At 38.1% G+C, this 24474-nt stretch overlaps 1 protein-coding gene across 3 annotated transcripts in view; it reads right to left on the reverse strand.

Annotated features, from left to right (window-relative positions):
• Frl (formin-like protein) overlaps positions 1–24474 on the reverse strand; it is a 659403-nt gene that overhangs the window by 229594 nt on the left and 405335 nt on the right. For all 3 annotated transcript variants that reach the window (XM_070084297.1, XM_070084296.1, XM_070084295.1), the window contains exons 2-3: positions 21788–21958; positions 6578–6657 (exon numbers count right to left, since the gene is read on the reverse strand). In XM_070084297.1, coding sequence (XP_069940398.1) covers positions 6578–6657; positions 21788–21958 — 251 coding nt within the window. The remainder of the gene's footprint in view (positions 1–6577; positions 6658–21787; positions 21959–24474) is intronic.

Consider the following 24474-nt stretch of genomic DNA (forward strand, 5'->3'; position numbering starts at 1 on the left):
TCCAGATGTGGTCAAGTAGGGAAACACTAGTCTCTGTAACTCTTGTAGGTTTTGTTACTGTTGGTAGCAACATGCAGTTACTCATTGTGTTTGTGAATTCAGTAACGTGTGGGTCCTGGTCTTGCAGGAGATTTATATTGAAGTCACCTGAGAGTAGTAAGTGATCTTTGTTCATGCGTGCATCAGTTATCATACTTCCTAGGTTTTGACTAAATTGGCTAATGTTTGATTGTGGAATTCTGTAGATGTTTATCACTGTGAGAGGTTTTTGTAGGTATTTGGATTTGAATTTAGCTATTATATATTCTCCATGTTCATCCCTTGTGCAAGTATTAGTGATACATTCTAGTTGGTCTGAGTAGTATATAGCTGTGCCACCCCCTTGTTGGTCTGGCCTACAGTTGTGTATGGCTGTGTAACCAGGAATGGCATAGACATCTGTAGTATCAGGCTTTAGCCAGGTTTCAGTTAGTGTAATAATGGACATATTGGCATGCAAGGAATTTAGTAATGCTAGGAGGTCATCATAATGCTTGCTTAAAGATCTGATATTGTAGTTAAAGATAGTTATGTTGTTGTTGGCTCTGAGAAGTGCCTTTGATTGTTCTGCTGTGTAGTAATTACAGTAACTGTTTGAATCATTTAAGTCATTAAATAAGAGGTTGGTATCAGGATCAATGCTTGTAATCATAAGATTTGTAGTGAATCTATAGTTAGAATTAAGTAAAAAATAAAGTAAATATTCTAAAGCTAAAAAAAATAGCACCTGAATTATTTAAAAAATGTAAAAAATAATGAGCTAAGGTAGTTTTTTAAAGCTAAAATAAAGGAGACAATATAAAAGGGACTAAAATAATTTGTGGTGAACAAATAAAGTGATGATCAAATAATGGAGCTTGGGAATATGATAGTAGGTAGTACTTTAAAGGTAATTCTTTAAAGTTAGAATTATAATATAAAATTATAATATAAAAGGGACTAATATAAGTTGTGGTGAACAATAAAGTGGTAATCAAATAAATGAGCTTTGGAGTATAATGGCAAAATAGTGAACTTATTAACTTTAACACCTGAGAATAGCACCTTGATTAGTTTAACAATTGCGAATAAATAATCTAAGGTAGTTATATAGAGCTAAAATAAAGGACAAAAAATATATAAGGGACTACAATTGAGTAATGGTAAACAAGTTAAATGGACAGATAGTCACTATGAAATAATATTGGTTTAGGAGTAAGATCTGATTTGTAATATTAAATAAGTTGAGCAGTTTATTGCACAATAAAAAGTAAAAAAAAAAAAAAAATGAGGTAGTTGGTACTAGCTAGCAAAAGATAGTATTGGTACTTGCAAAAAAGTAATTGGAATATACACTAATTGCACACACAATAAAAAGTGACTAAAAAAACATGTAGTGGTAAACAAAATTAAATGGACAGGTAAGAACAATGAATAATGGTAATGTCTTGGTTATAATATGATAGTAAGATGGTAGACAGGTACAAAGGATAATATAAAGGTTGGAGTTGAATATGCAAACTTGAAAATTTGGCAACAAAATGTTATGGGAAGTATAAAATAATGTTTAATGTACAAAAGTAAAATTGACTGGTAGTAAATATGGTGTTTAATAAAATTTTAGTAAGTAATAATGATTACAAAAAAAGTGAAAAAGTAATGTTTATTTCATTCAATATTGCACTGGTAGTTATACTAGAGGTTATATGGCAGTACAAGGTAATTAAGAGTACTCTAAGATAGTAAATGTGGTATAAAACAGGTAAAGGTAATTAGACAAGTAATGGTTATTAAATGTCAAAAATGTTAAGAGTAAATTGAAATTATAGTAAAAATGATAATTATTAATTTTAGTAGGTAATATCAATTGATAGTATTCAAAAAAAATATGAGGTAGTAATATGGACAGAGAAAGTATCAATTCAGCTAATGTTTAAGCAAACAATAGTAAATAAGAAAATTACATAAGGTGACTTATGCTTACTAGTAAAATCACAAAATGAGGTAGTTGATTATTTAATTACTAAGAGATTGTACAATGAAGTTTGAACAATAATGGAGCAAAACATACACTACGCTACATAGGCTTTTAAGTTGGACATTGTTTAGTTATTCTCTGTAAGATTAGTATCCCTGAGAAATCGTGATAGATCATTCTCGTTCGTGATTGTGTACAGATGACCTACATTTGTTTTCCTAACTAGAATTTTCCCATCCCGTGTGAAGCATTGGTGTATTGTGTCATTATTCTCCCGCTTAAGTTTTCTGACTCTATACAGGAGGTTCTGACGTTTTTTGGTAAGACACTCGTTTATGTATACCTCTTTCTTTACTTTAATAGATGCAATAATTAAGTCTTTTTTCCTGTCATGTGAGTGGAATCTAAGCATAACACTTTTTCTACCATGGGATCCTAGTAACCTGGCTTCTTTTATTTCAGACTCAGGTATAATAACGTGACAAGCAAATAAGCCATAGTGTTGATATAAGCATAATAATAAAGCATATTCCCATGCATCACGAGACTGAGCTCATGGCAACCGGCAGTGGCTTCAAAGCCACCTTATCTTTTATAGACAATGTACAGTGAAACCCCACCATTTAGCGGCCACGACTTTCGTGAAATCCGACTTTCGGAAACTTTTTTTGCCAAAATATAGCCTCGTGGTTCACGATTGTCCTAGTGATTTGGTGACCATCCGGTACGTGTCTGCCGTCAGCGCTCACACAAAGGCAGTCTCCCACACCATTCACACTCAGTGTGCCATTGTTTACCAGCGAGTGACCATCACCCCACGGGTTCATATGATACATTTCATAATAATCCATTGTTGCTAAACTCACAAACTAGTATTTAGTCACTTAGTATTTAGTCAACTTACTCCACAATTTGGAATAATTTAGGGTTAAGAATTAATCTAAGTTTGCCCAAAATGCCTAGCCATGCTAGGTGTTCTAGTGGCCCCCTCTGTAATTAGTATTTTATTAGTATTTTATTGTTTTTTGTGCTTGCAACTGCTTAACCCTTTCAGGGTTTCCGACACACTAGTACGGCTTATGCACCAGGGTTTTGACGTACTAGTACACCTAAATTCTAGCGCCCTCAAATCTAGTGAGAGAAAACTGGTAGGCCTACATATGAAAGAATGGGTCTATGTGGTCAGTGTACGCAGTATAAAAAAAAATCCTGGAGCACACATTGCATAATAAGAAAAAAAAAACATTGACAGTGTTTTTGGTTTAAAACAGCAACTTTGCACTGTATTTTCGTATGGTATTTATGATAGTATTCTAGTTTTCCTGGTCTCATTTTATAGAATGGAAGACATATTACAGAAATTGAGACGATTTTGATTGGTTTTACAATGAAAAGTACCTTGAAATTGAGCTCAAAGTAGCAGAAATCTTTGATTTTTGCCAAAGTTCAAAAGTAAACAAATCATGCTACACGTCCAATACACGTCAACTGGTGAGTCTAATATTCTTTCACAAGTGCGCTGATATTATTTATACCATTTCTACACTAATGCAGTAGTCTGCATAACAGTAAATCTTCTATTTTTTGTGAGAATAAAAATTCAAAGTGGAAAGCAAAAGAATGTAAGAGGGGCATGGGGACGTGACTAATGAACAGAGGAAATGTTATTTTAGTGCCAGGAATGTCTTTCTTGTTTATTCTGGACCCTATTTGGAAATTGGTATCTTTTGAAATTTGTGTCAAATTGGCAAAATTGCTAAATTCTGGCCACTGTATTGGATAGTTGAGATTGGTAAATGGGTGGTTTCTTGTACTCACTTGATAGAAAAAATGGAGTTCTAGTGAAATAGTTATGATTTTTGTCGACTAGTACACTGGAATTGGCCGAAAATAGGGCTCAAATTGGGCAAAATTGCCGATGCGTAAACATCGTCGAGACTGCTAATTTTGCGAGAGCATAATTCCGTAAGTTTTCCATCAAATTTCATACTTTTGGTGTCATTATGATTGGGAAAAGATTCTCTATCTTTTCATAAGAAAAAACAATTTTGTTTTTTTTTTGAAATTTGGGCGACCCTGAGAACAAGTCTGGGAGAGGGCCTGGGGACCCTGAGAGAGTTAATAAGTCACCATGGGCCTGAAGAAAGCTAGTGCCACCCCTTTGGTAAAGAAAGTGAGGAACACGATCGAATTCAAGAAAGAAATCATTGAAAAATATGAGAGTGGAGTGCATGTTACAGAGCTTGCCAGGATGTATTGCAAACCCTATTCAACCATCACTTTGACGTGGCGAAGGAAAAGGAAATAAAGTGTGCTGTTGTTGCAAAAGGGGTAGACATGCTGACAAAAAATAGATCGCAAACCCTCAAAGAAGTGGAGAGGTTATTGTTGGTGCGGATTACCCAAAAACAGTTAGCAGATAGTATTATGCAGTCGATAATATGTGAAAAGGCAAAGCAGTTGCATGACGACCTCGTAAAGAAAATGCCTGCAATGAGTGGTGATGTTTGCGATTTTAAGGCCAACAAAAGCTGGTTTGAGAGATTTAAGAAATGTAGTGGCATACACAGTGTGGTAAGGCATGGTGAGGCTGCCAGTTCAGACAAAAGGGTGACTAAGAAGTTTGTACAGGAGTTTAAAGGGTACGCAGACAATGAAAAATTCAAACCCCAAAAAGTGTTCAATTGTGACAAAACAGGCCTGTTTTGGAAGAAAATGCCAAAGAGGACCTACATCATGCAGGAGGAAACGGCACTCCCAGGACACAAGCCTATGCAAGACAGGCTAATTCAAATGTTTTGTAATAATGCTGGTGGGGATTGCAAAGTAAAGCCTTTACTGGTCTATCGCTCTGAAAATCCCAGTGTTCAAGAAAAACAGTGTTGCCAAGAGTAAATTGTGTGTGATGTAGAAGGCTAACATTAAAGCATGGGTCACAAGGGAAATTTTCCTTGATTGGTTTAATGAAGTGTTTGGCTCCAGTGTGAAGAAATACCTCCTGGACAATGAACTGGAACTTAAGTGCCTCATCCTCACCCTCCAGACTTGGAAGAGTAAATGGTGGAGGAATTTTGTTTCATCACAGTGAAGTTCTTGCCCCCTAATACAACTCCTCTCCTCCAGCCCATGGACCAGCAGGTTATTTCAAAATTCAAGAAACTGTACACCAAAGCACTGTTTCAAAAGTGCTTTGTGACCTCAGACACTGAATTGACCCGAAGAGAGTTCTGGAAAGATCACTTCAATATCCTCCATTGCATAAACCTTATAGGTAAGGCTTGGGAGGGAGTGACTTGCAGGACTTTGAACTCTAACTGGAGAAAATTGTGGCCAGAATGTGTACAAGAGAGAGACTTTGAAGGATTTGGGGCTGACCTTGAGGAGCCTATGCCAGGTGTGGAAAGTATTGTGTCACTGGGGAATTCCATGAGGTTGGATGTGAGTTTGGAGGATGTGGAAGAGTTGGTGGAGGACCACGATGAAGAGCTAACCACTACAGAGCTGCAAGAGCTTCATCTGCAGCAGCAACAGACCACAGCTCAGGAAATTGCTTCAGAGGAGGAGGAAGAGAGATGGAGGAAGGTGCCTTCTTCAAAGATTAAGGACATTTGTGCAAAGTGGACTGAAGTGCAAACATTTATGGATGAACTTCACCCTGACAAAGCGGCTGCAGGCTGTGTTGGCAACATGTACAATGAAAGTTGTGTCCCACTCCAGACAAATCTAAAAGAAACTCCAGAAACAGAGCTCTCTGGACAGATATTTTGTGCGACAGGAGTCCAGTGACCCAAGTTGTTCCCAGTGGCATTAAAAAACAAAGAAGGGAAATAACCCTAGATAAGGACTTGGTACCTGAAGTCTTTATGGAAGGCGGTTCCCCTTCCAAACAATAGTGCACCTTCATTCTCTCCCCTCCTCCTGTCTTCCATCCACCTAGAAGACTTCAGTAAAGGTAAGTGCAATGTTATTATTATTTTATATATGTATGTACTTGATTTCTCATTGTTTTCTGTATGTAAATCTTCATTTAATTTGAAAAAAAAAAAAATATTTTAATATTTTTGGGTGTCTGGAACGGATTAATTTTATTTCCATTATTTCTTATGGGGAAAAATGGTTTTGTCATTCAGCAATTTCGTCCTTCAGCAGACTCTGGAACTCGGGGGGGGGGGGGGGGGGGGCATTGTACTATGTATGTACTTTACATAATAAGAATCATTTCTTTTATTCGTTGGATCCATGGCTAGGGCTAAAAATAAGCAGGTTATAACAATAAATGGAGAAAAAGAAATTGGAATGACTTATGCAGCAAGTAGTGCCACCACACAGTATCAGCAGGTTAGTGTGGCAACCCTGGAAATTTTAAATTATGCTAGCTGAAATTCAAGTCGAATAACTGATGGAACCGGATAACTGATTGCTGGATTAGTGATGGCCACCCTGTACCATATACAGTACTGATCTCTGTAATATCAAATATTATTAAGGTACTGTACAAATAATGAAGCCAGTATAATATGATATATTTAAATTACAACATAACCATTTACGTATAGTAACTACAGATAATTTTGTACTCACTCAATGTGGTTTGTTCTGAGAGAGATTTCCAAGTCTCTTAAAACTTGAGTAGAAGTGGATTCTCCTACCATCTTTCTCTTCTGTAATATAAATATACTGCATTAATTGTACATTTCTTAAGAGTCTCAATATTAAAATAAAATACAGTAATATGTATTAAGAGAAGTAACCATCTACCATTCTTTGAAAGAAAAGTATATGATGCACTGATCTGTTATGGGAAGAGGAACTAAAGAACTAAACAGTGCTTAATTAAGGTTCTATTTATAATCTGATTAAGTTTAATTAATTATAATCTGATTGAATTTCATTATCATTTCTTATAGTAATGTGAGGAAGTAACTGCAAAGAAATGCAAGGAAAATTCTCACTGCAAGATTACCCACACTTCTGACAAGCTTAAAAAGGCACTGTTAAAACTGGTTATGCTTAAATCATCTACATTATTAACCCTTTGACTGTTGCAGCCCCCAATCCTGTGGTTTCTCCTGGTGTCGCAAAATTTAAAAAAAAAAAAAAAAAAAATTCTTATGAAATGATAGAGAATCTTTTTCCGATTGTAATGACACAAAAAAAAAGAAATTTGATGGAAAACTGACGGAATTATGCTCTCGCGAAGTTAGCGACCTCGACGATATTTACAAATTGGCGATTTCGCCCACTTTGAGCCCTATTTTCGGCTAATTTCATTGTTCCAGTCAGCCAAACTCATAGCTATTTCTTTAGAACTCCATTTTTTTCTATCGATTGAGTACAAGAAACTGCCCATTTACCGATTTCAACTACTCAATAATGTGGTCAGAAATTTGCAATTTGGCCAATTTCACGAAAATTAAAAAATATTACAGTTTCAAAATAAGGTCCAGAATGAACAATGCAGGCATTCCTGGCTGTAAAATAACATTTCCTTTGTTCATCAGTCACATCTCCAGGCCCTCTGATATTACTCTTGTTTTCTATTTTGAATTTCTATTCAAACAAAAAATAGAAGATTTACTGTTATGCAGACTACTGCAATATTGTAATAATTGTATAAATAATGTCAACCCATTCATGACTGCATATTAGAATGGCTACTTGGACATTTATTGGAAAATGACATCATTTGTTTACTTTTGAACATCAACAAAAATCAAACATTTCCTCTACTTTGAGCTCCATTTCAAGGTTCTTTTCATAGTAAAACCAATCAAAATCACCTCTATTTCTATAATATGTTTTCCATTCTACCAAATGAGACCAAGAAAACGAGAATACAACCATAAATACTAAACGAAAATAGACCACAAAGTCGGCTTTTTAATTAAAAAAATGGTCGGAGTTTTTTTTTCTCATTATGCACTGCGTGCTCCAGGATTTTTTTATATGGTGCACACTGACCACACAGACCCATTACCTCACATGTGGACCTACCAGCTTTCTCCTGCTTGATTTGAAGCCGCTAGAATTTATGAGTATATATACGTCAAACACGGTACCTCATAAAACGTATATATACGGCCAAAACAATCAAAGGGTTAATAAATACCAAACTGATAAAGATTAAAGTCCTAATTGATAAAGATCAAAGAATATGATGGTTTCTTTGACTATAGTAAATAGGATGTGTGTGTGTGTATAGCTGCAAACTTGATCAACTAGAAAAACTAAATTACATTGCAAGCAGAAACAATTTAACACATTAAATGATACCCTCTATATCTGTGACTGAAGAAGAGCTGGTACCGAGCAGCAAAATCATTTATTAGCCCTTTAACAGTGAGTCACATAAATTTATGCAAGAACCGAACTGTGTGCAATGTATGTACACCTACCATTCGACCTACGACCTGCTCAACATACGACCACTCAACTTACGACCATGTTTTGTATGCCAAATTTCTGGGAAATAAACAACTGTTTGTGTTGTACACAGTGTTTATCCTAAACCTTACAGTATAAAATACAGTACTAACAGCATAAAAAGTAAAGTAAAAAATGAAATACCGAAATAAAACAATAAAATAAAGTCATTACGGAAATGTGATGTTGATATTCAGTAGTAAGGTTCAACTTATGTCAGTTTTGACTTACAACTGGTTCATCAGAACCAAGCTTGGTCATAAATACAAAGGTTGAAGAAGCAGTAAAAGAATGGAAGAACAACTTAGATAACCAGTTCAGTGACTACTTTGCTCTCCAAGAAGATAAAACTGAACAAGATAAACTATCGGACGCAGTAATAGTTAACAGTCCACTTTTTCCCAGTGATATGAACCAAACAAACAGTAAAGAAATTACTCTGCAGATCATAAAGGACCAAACAAGTGTTATTGTACCTGAGTCTGAAATAAAAGAAGCCAGGTTACTAGGATCCCATGGTAGAAAAAGTGTTATGCTTAGATTCCACTCACATGACAGGAAAAAAGACTTAATTATTGCATCTATTAAAGTAAAGAAAGAGGTATACATAAACAAGTGTCTTACCAAAAAACGTCAGAACCTCCTGTATAGAGTAAGAAAACTTAACCGGGAGAATAACGACACAATACACCAATGCTTCACACGGGATGGGAAAATTCTTGTTAGGAAAACAAATGTAGGTCAACTGTACACAATCACGAACGAGAATGATCTATCACGATTTCTCAGGGATACTAATCTTACAGAGAATAACTAAACAATGTCCAACTTAAAAGCCTACGTAGCGTAGTGTATGTTTTGCTCCATTATTGTTCAAATTTCATTGTACAATCTCTTAGTAATTAAATAATCAACTACCTCATTTTGTGATTTTACTAGTAAGCATAAGTCACCTTATGTAATTTTCTTATTTACTATTGTTTGCTTAAACATTAGCTGAATTGATACTTTCTCTGTCCATATTACTACCTCATATTTTTTTAAATACTATCAATTGATATTACCTACTAAAATTAATAATTATCATTTTTACTATAATTTCAATTTACTCTTAACATTTTTGACATTTAATAACCATTACTTGTCTAATTACCTTTACCTGTTTTATACCACATTTACTATCTTAGAGTACTCTTAATTACCTTGTACTGCCATATAACCTCTAGTAAAACTACCAGTGCAATATTGAATGAAATAAACATTACTTTTTCACTTTTTTTGTAATCATTATTACTTAGTAAAATATTATTCAACACCATATTTACTACCAGTCAATTTTACTTTTGTACATTAAACATTATTTTATACTTCCCATAACATTTTGTTGCCAAATTTTCAAGTTTTCATATTCAACTCCAACCTTTATATTATCCTTTGTACCTGTCTACCATCTTACTATCATATTATAACCAAGACATTACCATTATTCATTGTTCTTACCTGTCCATTTAATTTTGTTTACCACTACTTGTTTTTTTAGTCACTTTTTATTGTGTGTGCAATTAGTGTATATTCCAATTACTTTTTTGCAAGTACCAATACTATCTTTTGCTAGCTAGTACCAACTTCCTCATTTTTTTTTACTTTTTATTGTGCAATAAACTGCTCAACTTATTTAATATTACAAATCAGATCTTACTCCTAAACCAATATTATTGGTTATTTCATAGTGACTATCTGTCCATTTAACTTGTTTACCATTACTCAATTGTAGTCCCTTATATATTTTTTGTCCTTTATTTTAGCTCTATGTAACTACCTTAGATCATATATTCGCAATTGTTAAACTAATCAAGGTGCTATTCTCAGGTGCTAAAGTTAATAAGTTCACTATTTTGCCATTATACTCCATAGCTCATTTATTTGATTACCACTTTATTGTTCACCACAACTTATATTAGTCCCTTTTATATTATAATTTTATATTATAATTCTAACTTTAAAGAATTACCTTTAAAGTACTACCTACTATCATATTCCCAAGCTCCATTATTTGATCATCACTTTATTTGTTCACCACAAATTATTTTAGTCCCTTTTATATTGTCTCCTTTATTTTAGCTTTAAAAAACTACCTTAGCTCATTATTTTTTACATTTTTTAAATAATTCAGGTGCTATTTTTTTTAGCTTTAGAATATTTACTTTATTTTTTACTTAATTCTAACTATAGATTCACTACAAATCTTATGATTACAAGCATTGATCCTGATACCAACCTCTTATTTAACGACTTAAATGATTCAAACAGTTACTGTAATTACTACACAGCAGAACAATCAAAGGCACTTCTCAGAGCCAACAACAACATAACTATCTTTAACTACAATATCAGATCTTTAAGCAAGCATTATGATGACCTCCTAGCATTACTAAATTCCTTGCATGCCAATATGTCCATTATTACACTAACTGAAACCTGGCTAAAGCCTGATACTACAGATGTCTATGCCATTCCTGGTTACACAGCCATACACAACTGTAGGCCAGACCAACAAGGGGGTGGCACAGCTATATACTACTCAGACCAACTAGAATGTATCACTAATACTTGCACAAGGGATGAACATGGGGAATATATAATAGCTAAATTCAAATCCAAATACCTACAAAAACCTCTCACAGTGATAAACATCTACAGAATTCCACAATCAAACATTAGCCAATTTAGTCAAAACCTAGGAAGTATGATAACTGATGCACGCATGAACAAAGATCACTTACTACTCTCAGGTGACTTCAATATAAATCTCCTGCAAGACCAGGACCCACACATTACTGAATTCACAAACACAATGAGTAACTGCATGTTGCTACCAACAGTAACAAAACCTACAAGAGTTACAGAGACTAGCGTTTCCCTACTTGACCACATCTGGACCAACACCATATCCCCTTTAAAATCAGGCATAATTACAGATAATACCACAGACCACTACCCTACTTTCCTCATAACAACTCTTGGTAAAATACCCCAAGACACTACTAAAGTCACTTTCAGACTTCACAATGAGACAGCCATTAATAACTTCACAACAGCAGTACCAAACATTGACTGGCACACTGAGCTAGAAATCTATACAGATATTGACAAATGTTTTAATAATTTTCTAAAAAAGACCCAATACCTTTATAACAAGCACTGCCCTAAAAAAACTAAACAGATGACAGCTAAGAGACTGAACAGTCCCTGGCTAACACCCAGCATTCTCAAATCCATAAATACAAAACACCGATATGAAAAACAGTACAGAATGGGTCACATAACCAGAGACCAAACAAAACGTTACTCGTCAATCCTAACCAGCCTGATAAGAAGGGCAAAAAAATTGTATTACGAGAACAGATTATCCAACTTATGAGGTGATATAAAAAAGACCTGGAAGACCCTATCAGAAATTCTGGGAACAAAAAAGATATCACGACATAGCGAAATAAAATTAGCAAAATCAGATGAACCCCAACTCCCACCAACAGAAACACCAAACAGACTCAATGATTTCTTCTCCACTATAGGTCAAAACCTTGCCAATAATATCCCAAGCTCAGATACCCCACCAAATGACTACCTCACTGGCAACTACCCGAACACACTGTTCCTAGCTCCGACTAACCCATACGAAGTCTCCCTTATTATCAACGCACTGAAAAACAAGGCAGGAGATTTAAATACCTTACCACCCTTTATATACAAAAAAGCGTCACAAGTACTATCACCAATCATTGCAACACTCTTTAACAAATCCATTGAATCCTCCACCTTCCCTACAGTTCTCAAAATAGCAAGGGTCACCCCGATCCATAAAGGAGGAGACCAAACAGAGTTGAATAACTATAGGCCAATATCCAATTTACACCCTCTCTCAAAAATCTTCGAAAAATTAATTCATAAACGAATCCACTCCTACCTCATCTCCCATAACATTCTCAACCCCTGCCAATTTGGATTCAGGCCTAATAAAAATACTAATGATGCTATTATACACATGCTAGAACATATATACACTGCAATAGAGAAAAAAGAAGTCCCACTGGGGATCTTCATTGACTTACGTAAAGCTTTTGATACAGTTGACCATGACTTGCCCCACGTAAAATTGTCACACTATGGTATTAGAGGGCACTCCCTCAACTACCTCAAGTCTTACCTCAGCAACAGAAGCCAATATGTGTACGCAAATGGGGCAAGCTCTTCCACACAACCAATCACAGTTGGTGTCCCACAGGGAAGTGTCCTTGGCCCTCTTCTCTTTCTCCTATACATAAATGACCTACCAAATGCTTCGCAATTACTCAAACCCACACTTTTTGCAGATGACACCACATACGTCTTCTCTCACCCGAGCCCAGTCACGCTAGCCAATACTGTAAACACCGAATTACAGAAAATATCTACCTGGATGAGGACTAACAAACTTACACTAAACATTGACAAAACCTACTTCATTCAGTTTGGTAGCAGAGCTACAGATGTACCTCTTAACATAACGATAAACAGATCTCCTATCACAAAGCTAACAGAGGGAAAATTCTTAGGAATCCACCTCGATAACAGACTCAAATTTCATACACATATACAACAAATTTCTAAGAAAATTTCCAAGACTGTAGGCATACTATTGAAGATACGGTACTATGTTCCACAGTCAGCCCTCCTGGCCCTTTATCACTCTCTTATTTACCCCTATCTCACCTATGGAATTTGTGCATGGGGCTCAACAACAACTAACCATCTCAGACCACTAATTACCCAACAAAAGGCTGCAGTTAGAATGATAACAAATTCTCACTACAGGCAGCACACTCCACCAATATTCAAAACACTCAACCTACTCACCATACAAAATATCCATACTTATTATTGCACTTATTACATACATAGAACACTTAACTCTGATATTAACCCTCCCCTCAAACATCTCCTTGCCAACCTCAACAGAACACATGACCATAATACAAGGCACAGATCACTCTTTGATGTTCCTCGTGTCCATCTCACGCTATGCAAAAACTCAATGCACATAAAAGGCCCTAAAATCTGGAATTCATTACCTGTAAATATAAAAGAAACACTACCTGTTTATAAATTCAAGTCTCTTCTCAAAGTTCACTTACTCACTCAAAACCGAATAAATACTGAATAACTGAACCATATAAATTGTATATCCTAAATGTTACTCACAATTATATCACACAAATGTTAAACCTAACTTTGTTATTTTTTTAAATACACTACCTAACAGAATACTCCATTCTACTGAATGAACAGCAATGCATGCAACCATAGGACCTGTCTTTGTAATACTCATTTGTATTTTATAGTTATCTGTTTACAATAATGTCTTATCACTGATTTCATTATTGCTTAGTTAATCTTAAGTTAATTTTAAGCCAGCCCGTAATGCTATGCATATAAGTGGCTTTGGCATGCTGCTCTTACCTGTATTTTTTGTACCTCTGTTTGTATGCTAAAATTTTTAAATAAATAAAATAAAAAATAAGTCGGATGGTACTTGTGTACATTTCGGCAAGTTTTTTCGGCAAAATTTGGCCTTGCGGTTCGTGATTAGACTTGTGATTCGGCAACCGTCCGGTACCTGTCCGCCCGTCACCGCACACACAAAACCAGTCTCCCACGCCATTCACACTCAGTGTGCCATTGTTTACCAACACGTGACCATCACCCCGCGGGTTCATACGCAATAATCCATTGTTTTTTGTGATTGCAACTGCTAAATAAGTCACCATGGGCCCAAGGAAAGCTAGTGCAAGCCCTTTGGTAAAGAAAGTGAGGAACACAATCGAATTCAAGAAGGAATCATTGAAAAATATGAGAGTGGAATGCGTGTTACAGAGCTTGCCAGGACTTTAAACTATGCTTGGAGAAAATTGTGGTCAGAATGTGTAGAAAAGTGGAATTTTGAAGGGTTTGGGGCTGACCCTAAGGAGCCTATGCCAGGTGTGGAATCTATTGTGGCATTGAGGATGTCCCTGGGGTTGGAGGTGAGTGGTGAGGATGTGGAAGAGTTGGTGGAGGACCACAGGGAAGAGCTAACCACTGAAGAGCTGCAAGAGCTTCATCTGCAACAGCAAGAGATCACAGCTCAGGAAACTGCTGCAGAGGAGGAGGAAGAGAGATGGAGGAAGGTGCCTTCTTCAAAGATTAAGGACATCTGTGCAAACTGGACTGAAGTGCAAACGTTTATGAATGAACTTCACCCTAACATAGCTGTTGCAGGCCATATTGGCAACATGTACAATGACAGTGTTGTGTCCCACTTCAGACAAATCTTAAAGAAACACCAGAAACAGAGCTCTCTGGACAGATATTTTGTGCGACAGGGTTCAGTGACTCAAGTTGTTCCCTGTGCCAGTGTCTTTAAAAAACAAAGGAGGGAAGTAACCCCAGATAAGGACTTCATACCTGAAGTCCTAATGGAAGGAGATTCTCCTTCCAAACAACAGTGTACACCTTCCTCCAATCCCCTCCTCCCATCTTCCATCCACCCAGAAGTCTTCAGTAAAGGTAAGTGTAATGTTATTATTATTTTTTATATGCATGTACTTAATTTCTCATTGTTTTCAGTATGTAAATCTTTATTTAATTTGAAAAAAAATATTTTAATATTTTTGCGTGTCTGGAACGGATTAATTTTATTTCCATTATTTCTTATGGGGAAAATGGTTTCGCCATTTGGCAATTTCGACTGTCGGCAGGCTCTCTGGAACGGATTAATCACGAAACTCGGGGGTCCACTGTATACAGTTTAGCTAAGCTAAACTGAATCAGTCTCTTGCCTCACACCAAGAAAATAGTCTAGGCCCATGCAGGTCTAAGTAGTGCATCATGGATAACTGTCTCAGCAGCATATGTACCAACAAACAGGGTATGAAACTGAAGATACTGTATTAATGGTGGAATTCGGCCAAATTGTCCAACAACATGCAACAATAATTCAAACTGTTTAATCTCACTGGGTTGTCCTGGATAATGTGCATTCCATTTACAAATAACACCTGGTGCCTTGAACCATTCAGCCTCTCCTCACTTTATGACAGAGTTCCGTTCCTAAGACCACATTATACCTTTGATATACCTTTGAAGAGTTTCGAGAGTTAATCTACTATCTGAGCCCAGCCATGGGTCAGACTCATCTGGTGCTTGATTGGTCAACCAGGCTGTTGCTGCTGGAGGTGCATGGCCCCACATATCCATCAGAGCCTGGGTGATCTGGTACCTGGTGAAGTTGCTTGACCAGTTTCCTCTTGAAGGCTTCTACACTTGTTCCAGCCATGTTTCTGATATCTTCTGGTGAGATGTTGAATAGTCTGGGATCCTGAATGTTGATACAGTGTTCCCTTACTGTCCCCACAGCACCCCTGCTCCTCATTGGGTTTATTTTACACTTCCTCCCATATCTTTCACTTCAGTATGTTGTTATGGCAGTGTGGAGATTTGGGACCAAGCCCTCGAGTATTTTCCAGGTATATATTATCATGTATCTCTCTCCTCCGCTCCAATGAATACATGTTCAAGACTTGCAGGCATTCCCAGTAGTTTAGGTGCTTTACAGACTTAATGAGAGCTGTAAATGATCTCTGTATTTGTTCCAGCTCCAATATTTCTCCTTCTTTGAATGGGACCATCAGCACTGAGCAATATTCTATGTGAGGGAGCACTAGCGATTTGAAGAGTGTCACCATCGGCATTATTTCCCCTGTTTTGAAAGTTTTCAATACCCACCCCGTTATCTTCCTGGCTGTCATGATCTTTGTCTTGTTATGGTCTTTAAAAGAAAGGTCCGCTGACATAATTATTCCCAGGTCTTTCATGCTTTCCTTACGTTCTATTTGGTGACCCTCTTGAGTTCTGTATATAGTGTTCCTTTTGAGTTCTTCATTCTTTCCATACCTAAGCAGTGGAGAACGTCATGTTGTTCTCCACTGCCCACTGTAAAACCCTGTTCATGTCTTCCTGTACTTTTTCAGCATCCTCTACCGTAGTGATTTTCATGCTTATTTTAGTGTCATCTGCAAATGATAATACAAAAGTGTGCTGGGTGTTTTTGTTTATGTCTGCTATGAGGATGAGAAACAGCAGAGGTGCCAGGACAGTGCCTTGGGGCACTGAGCTTTTTACCTCGCTGATGCTGGATCTTTCCCTCTTCACTACTACTTTTTGTGTTGTGTGTGTTAGGAACCTAAAAATCTATCTGCCTACCTTCCCCATAATGCCCATTTTGTGCACTATCACTCCATGATCGCATCTGCCAAATGCCTTTGCAAAATCTGTGTATATCACACCTGCGTTTTGGAAGTCTTTCAATGCCTCCGTAATTCTGTCATAATGGCTCAGCAGCTTTGACAGGCATGATTGTCCTGCTCTAAAACCATGCTGGTTCGGGTTATGCCGTCTCATCACTCATTCAAAGATTTTTATGATGCGAGAAGTTAGGGCTACTGGTGTGTAATTTTTAGCTAGTGCTCTACTATCTCCCTTTCGTAAATTAGCTATGTCTGCACTCTTTAAGGCCTCTGGTATTTCACCTAGATCTAAGCTCTTTCTCCAAAGAATACTGAGGGCTCATGCTAGTGGTACTTTGCACTTCTTTATAAATAGAGCATTCCATGAATCTGGTCCAGCTGCTGAGTGAGTGGGCATGTTTTCCATTTCTTTTTCAAAAACTACGAGATTTGTACTAATGTCAGTTAGTTGGTTTGAGCGGCCTTCTTCTGGAGTGAAAAATATTTCTGCATTTTCTACCTTGCTGTCATTTAGTGGGTTGAACACTGACTCATACTATTCTTTTAGGATTTCACTCATTTCCTGTTCATTGTCAGTATAAGAATCTCCTCTCAGTAGTGGTCCAGTTCTACAGGTAGTTCTCAGCTTGGATTTTGCATAGGAATAGAAATATTTTGGGCTTCTTGCAATATCCTGTATGACCCTTTGCACTCCTTCTATGAGGAATGACATCCTAAGTTTTTGCTCTAATTCAGTGATCTCTCAGCTAAGTCTATCTTTCCTCTGTTGTAGCATATTTGCATTTTTAAGCAATTCAGTAACCTGTTTTCTTCTTCTGTACCATCTCCTACGCTCTCTCTCTATATCTGATCTTCTTCTGGGTTTCCTCAATGGTACGTGCTTCATACATACCTTGTATGTTTCTCTATTCAGCTTCTCTAGGTACTGGTGGGGATTTAGGGTGCTCATATCTGATAGCTCTTGGTTTATTTTTTCCCAGTCAATTCTATGGCTGTTAAAATTAAACTTACTGAACATCCCGTCTCTAACAATAGTGACGCAGTTTCCTAACCCTGAGTTAATACTCATTTGAACTTCTATGATGTTATGATCAGAGTATATTGTTTTTGTAACTGTTATGTCTCTGATCAGTTCAGGGTATTTTCATCTCTGGTGGGATCAATTACCTGTTGCTTTAATGAGTACTTTTCACAAAGCCTCATTAGTTCCCTGGTATGTGCCTGTTGAGCCAGGGTGCTTCCCGGAGATATTTCTGGTATAACATTATGTTGTGCCATCTTCCATTTTACATGAGTGAGATTAAAATCTCCAAGGAGTAAAATATTTGGTGTGGGATTTTCTAGCCTATCCAGATAGCTATCTATCTTCCTTAGCTGATCTGTGAATTCCTCAGCAGTTGCTGATGGTGGTTTGTATACTAGGATAATTACCAAATTCCTATTTTCAACTTTAATGCCTAGAATTTCTACCATATCATTCATAAAGTTCAGCACTTCTGTGCAACAGAAAGTATCTTTTACATAGATTCCTACTCCTCCCTGTGACCTATTAATTCTATCACATCTATACATGTTGTAGTTTTCTATCTTTATCTCTCCATCCAAAACATCCCTCATATGTGTTTTTGTAAATGTTCCAAACATGGTATTCACTTCTGTTAGGAGCCCACTGACATAGCTAACTTTGTCATTTTTATTTGATTTCAAACCCTGGATATTTGCAAATATGAAGCAGGAATTACAATTTGGGATGTTTTGTATCGCTTTGTGTTTCATTAGTACCACTGGTGATGTACTACCTGGTATGTCCTCTGGTGTACACGCTCCTGGTTTCTCCAGTACTGGCTTCACGTTTAGTTGCTTATTTGGTCTTGATGAGCTGATGCCTGGTTTGGTAAACCCCATTTTGCTGCCCACCTGTCCTCTCTGTACCATTCCCCCTGTTTGTTCCTTCCTTCCACTAAAAACCTTTCACTTAAACTACTCCTTGACAGTCACAAAAGAATGCAGTCATAATACAAGGCATAAGACACTATTCAACATCCTTCGTGTCAGTCTCACACTATGCAAAAAAGCTATGCACATAAAGGGCCCGAAGATCTGGAACTCACTACAGGAACCAGTAAAAGATCTCTTGACTACTTATAAATTTAGGACTTTGCTAAAAAATCATCTAATCTCTCAATACTAACCAATTCAACCAAAACAAATGCTAATTAGTTATATTATGTGACCTCTAGACTTTTAAACTTCTGCCAGTCCATGAAATATTACTGCCTGAACCATTATTTGTAACATTGTTTTTATGTGCAACTTGTCTAGTTTTTAGTAGTTATTATGTACATCATCTGTCTAGTTTAAAGTAGTTACTATGTATTGGGATTAGTCTGCCCAAAATGCCCCTGCATGATAATTACACACTGTAACCTTTGCAAAGAAATAAACCTTTATCTTTATCTTACAATGCCTTCCTTCCTTAATACATTGTCCTGATCTTTATCTCCTTTCCTTACCTCTTTTCCTTTCCTTGCCTTTCCTGTCTTTTGCCTCAGTGGGTTCTGTACTATGGAGTTTTGTCCTGCTGGGATTTGGTCCTACACCTCGTGGGCAATTAGTTCTCTTTTTTTCTTGTTCTTAGACTACCTCCACTATTGATGAAAGTTAAGACACTTGTGTAACATCTGGTTATCTTTATTGTAGACATTTCGCCATCCAGTGGCTTTATCAATACAGATTCTTGGACATAATAAGAAATCAGAAGAACTATATGCAAAAGATGAGGTAATCAGTCCCTCAGCCTTGGAGGTGGTGTTTAGAGCACCATGGTTGTAGAGATTCTGAAGCACAGGCAAGGAGACTGGCACTTATATAGGCGTCAGTGAAAAGGACGTGTAGCAGACGAGGGCATAGTCACTGGTAGGCGGGATTTCCCAGTGGAAGTAGATCCTACCCAAATTGATGGGTTAGTTGCAGTAGCCATGAAGAAGGTGATGTAGATGTCTTCTGAGCCAAGATTCCATGATGTTGCAGTGCCTGACAAGTTGTGCAAGACAGGTATACAATACCAACAAGATGAAAGGTAAGACACTTGTGCAACATCTGGTTATCTTTATTGTAGACGTTTCGCCATCCAGTGGCTTTATCAATTTGGGTAGGACCTACTTCCACTGGAGAATCCCGCCTACCAGTGACTATGTCCTTGTCTGCTACACGCCCCTTTCACTGACGCCTATATAAGCGCCAGTCTCCTTGCCTGTGCTTCAGAATCTCTACTACCACAGTGCTCTAAACACCACCTCCAAGGCCGAGGGACTGATTACCTCAACTTTTGTATATAGTTCTTCTGATTTCTTATTATGTCCAAGAATCTGTATTGATAAAACCACTGGATGGCGAAACGTCTACAATAAAGATAACCAGACGTTGCACAAGTGTCTTAACTTTCATCTTGTTGGTATTGTATACCTGTCTTGCACTACCTCCACTATTACTTCTACTACTACTATTACCACTATCTCTTAGCTAAGTCTCCATTCTCTTCTCCTTTTATTTTCACTACCACTAATACCTTATTACTGCCACCTCTACCATTGTTGCAATACTCTTTCTACTACCACCACCACCACTACTACTACTACCACCACATCTACCATCACTATTACTACCACCACCATTACTACCACAACCACCACTACTACTACTACTACCACATCTACCACCACTAATACTACTGCTACTATTATTATTGCCTTCTCTAGTTACACTATTCTCGTCCCAGCCCCTCTCTTGTATATATCCTGGCTCCCTTCCCTTCATGCTGCTGTGCAACTAGGTAATGGTCCAAGTCAGACCAAAACTTCATCATAAGTTTCAGTCTCCTAAGTGCAGGTTATCTGTGTATTGTTCAGTTTTGCTACTCAAGACCAGTATGTAGGCTGTTGTCTGTGTTTCCCAGTCTCTTTAACTGAAAATACATAATCACCTGTTTATAGCTAGAGAGTAAAGCTATGCTCATGGTATCTCAGTTTCATTATGTATTCTACAGAATAATTGTTTTGAATTTCAAGTTGATATAGAACTTAATTTTAGATTTTAGATTTACCTGCCAAAGCTGCTAGCTTATTGTGCACCCCATATCCATCCTGTGGATGGTAGCACAAGAGTATATGGATACACAAAAAACTCTAGGAACTAGACCCCAAAAGGGTTTACAGGATTACAACTAGATTTATATCTACAGCTGACTTATCTGTTGCAAGAAAATTTAGGAAATTTTCCTAATGTCTGGTATGTTATTGTCATTAATAAGATATCTTGACATAACACATAAGTTACTATATTCTATATTCTTCAATAAGTAAACATTACAGAACATATTGTCCAAGAAAGTGACCATAGGACTGGCTACATACTTTGCATTTGGTTTGATCATCATTTGTGTCTTTGCCAAACTGCCATAAGTACTTGTAATCAAGCCTAGGCCTGGCTACTGCAAAACCAGCCAGTCTGTTCACACTGGAATTTGCTCCGTAAACATAATTATTTATTGAACGTTATCATAGTGGGTTTTTGATCTACTCAGAACATAAGAATCGAGAAACAATGTAGCAGGCCTACTGGCCCATACTAGGCAAGTGCTTCTCAAAACCAACCATTCCCACCCACCTGTCTAAGCTTTACCCAAAACCACTGAAGAATTTGCTTGAATACTTCAGATAATCAAACCCAGCCCTTCCTACTCATATATCTGTCTAATCTCTTTTTAAAGCTACCCAAGGGTTTAGGTTCCATTACCCTATCTGGGAGATTATTCTACTTATCAACAACTTTGTATTCTTATAAGACTGTTTTATTATTTACTTTTCAGTTTTCTCCTAATATTATTCCTAATGCTAGACACTGACACACCAAAGTTATATTCTTCACTTTCCTTCAGAGCACATTTTTTGGCTAACTTATCTATGTACTCCCATAAACCATTAATAATGTGTAGGGAGGCAGGAAGGCTGAATGTGAGACAGCAGAGAGGATGTACAGTACTCACCCTGCTAGACCTTGAGGCTTTGGGGTCGAGGTAGGTCTTGAGCTTGTTGAGGTAGTGTGATGGAGGGTCCTTGGCGCTCACCCGCTCCTGGTCACAGATCATATCCCACTTCTTCACTTCATCATATTGCTTCAGCAATTTGGCCTTGTCGGGGGGCAGGTCCATCGATGCCTGCAACATACAATACGTCAGACAAGCACACCAAAATTGTATGTCCTATGGAATATCCACATGCAGAAATCATAAAATATATTGCATTACTATATCAACTAAGTAAATAAATCCTGCATATATGCACATTATATATACATACATACATGTGTACTCACCTAATTGTACTCACCTAATTGTGGTTGCAGGGGTCGAGACTCAGCTCCTGGCCCCGCCTCTTCACTGATCGCTACTGGATCCTCTCTCTCTCTCTGCTTCCTGAGCTTTGTCATACCTCTTCTTAAAACTATGTATGGTTCCTGCCTCCACTACTTCACTTGCTAGGCTATTCCACTTGCTGACAACTCTATGACTGAAGAAATACTTCCTAACGTCCCTGTGACTCGTCTGAGTCTTCAGCTTCCAGTTGTGACCCCTTGTCCCTGTGTCCCCTCTCTGGAACATCCTATCTCTGTCCACCTTGTCTATTCCCCGCAGTATCTTGTATGTCGTTATCATGTCTCCCCTGACCCTTCTGTCCTCCAGTGTCGTCAGTCCGATTTCCCTTAACCTTTCCTCGTACGACATTCCCTTGAGCTCTGGGACTAGCCTTGTTGCAAACCTTTGTACTTTCTCTAACTTCTTGACGTGCTTGACCAGGTGTGGGTTCCAGACTGGTGCTGCATACTCCAGTATGGGCCTAACATACACAGTGTACAGTGTCTTGAACGATTCCTTATTAAGGTATCGGAACGCTATTCTCAGGTTTGCCAGGCGCCCGTATGCTGCAGCGGTTATTTGGTTGATGTGTGCCTCCGGTGATGTGCTCGGTGTTATGGTCACCCCAAGGTCTTTCTCCCTGAGTGAGGTCTGTAGTCTTTGTCCACCTAGCCTATACTCTGTCTGCGGTCTTCTTTGCCCCTCCCCAATCTTCATGACTTTGCATTTGGCTGGATTGAATTCGAGAAGCCAGTTACTAGACCACATGTCCAGCCTCTCCAGGTCTCTTTGCAGTCCTGCCTCATCCTCGTCCGATTTAATTCTTCTCATCAGCTTCACGTCATCTGCGAACAGGGACACTTCAGAGTCTATTCCTTCCATCATGTCGTTCACATATATCAAAAATAGCACTGGTCCTAGAACTGACCCCTGTGGGACCCCGCTCGTAACAGGCGTCCACTGTGATACCTCTTCACGTACCATGACTCGTTGCTGCCTCCCTGTCAGGTATTCCCTTATCCATTGCAGTGCCCTTCCTTTTACGTGTGCCTGATCCTCCAGCTTCTGCACTAATCTCTTGTGGGGAACTGTGTCAAAGGCCTTCCTGCAGTCTAGGAAAACGCAATCTACCCAACCCTCTCTCTCGTGTCTTACTTCTGTTACCTTGTCATAAAACTCCAGGAGGTTTGTGATACAAGATTTGCCTTCCATGAACCCATGCTGGTTTTCATTTATAATCTTGTTCCTTTCCAGGTGTTCGACCACTCTCCTCCTGATAATCTTCTCCATGACCTTGCACACGATACATGTCAGAGACACAGGTCTGTAGTTTAGTGCCTCGTTTCTGTTTCCTTTCTTAAATATGGGGACTACATTAGCTGTCTTCCATTTCTCAGGTAGTTGCCCAGTTTCAAGGGATGTGTTGAAGATTGTGGTTAGAGGCACACACAGCATCTCTGCTCCTTCTCTAAGGACCCATGGGGAGATGTTGTCCGGTCCCATCGCCTTTGAGGTGTCAAGGTCACTTAAGAGTTTCTTCACCTCCTCCTCAGTTGTTCGTATGTCATCCAACACTTGTTGGTATATTCCCTCTTGATGTTCCCTTCTGTTCTGTCTTCCCACAGCCCTTCCTGTCTCTACTGTAAAAACTTCCTTGAATCTCCTGTTCAGCTCCTCACATACCTCCTGATCATTTCTTGTGAGTTCTCCACCTTCTGTCCTTAATCTGATCACCTGGTCTTTGACTGTTGTCTTCCTCCTGATGTGGCTATACAACAGTTTCGGGTCAGTCTTGATTCTCGATGCTATGTCATTTTCATACTGTCGCTGGGCCTCCCTCCTTACCTGTGCGTACTCATTCCTGGCTCTGCGACTGATCTCCCTATTTTCGTGTGTTCTCTGCCTTCTGTACTTTTTCCATTCTCTATTGCACTTTGTTTTTGCCTCCTTACACCGTCGGGTGAACCAGGGGCTTGTTCTGGTCTTCCCGTTGTTACTGTTGCCCTTGGGAATGAACCTTTCCACTGCCTCCTTGCATTTTGTTGCTACATATTCCATCATTTCATTTACTGGCTTTCCTGCCAGTTCTCTGTCCCACTGGACCTCCCGCAGGAAGTTCTTCAACCCTATGTAGTCCCCTCTTTTATAGTCAGGTTTTTCCCATTCTACTCCTGTTATTCTCTCCACTTGCAGCTCTACTATGTATTCAAAGCACAGAACCACGTGGTCGCTAGCTCCTAGGGAACTCTCATACTTGATGTCCTCAATGTCTGAGCTGCCCAGGGTGAAAACAAGGTCCAATCTTGCTGGTTCATCCT

Source organism: Cherax quadricarinatus, chromosome 12 (genome assembly GCF_038502225.1).
Source record: "Cherax quadricarinatus isolate ZL_2023a chromosome 12, ASM3850222v1, whole genome shotgun sequence".
In the NCBI taxonomy this organism is placed as follows: Eukaryota; Metazoa; Arthropoda; class Malacostraca; order Decapoda; family Parastacidae; genus Cherax; species Cherax quadricarinatus.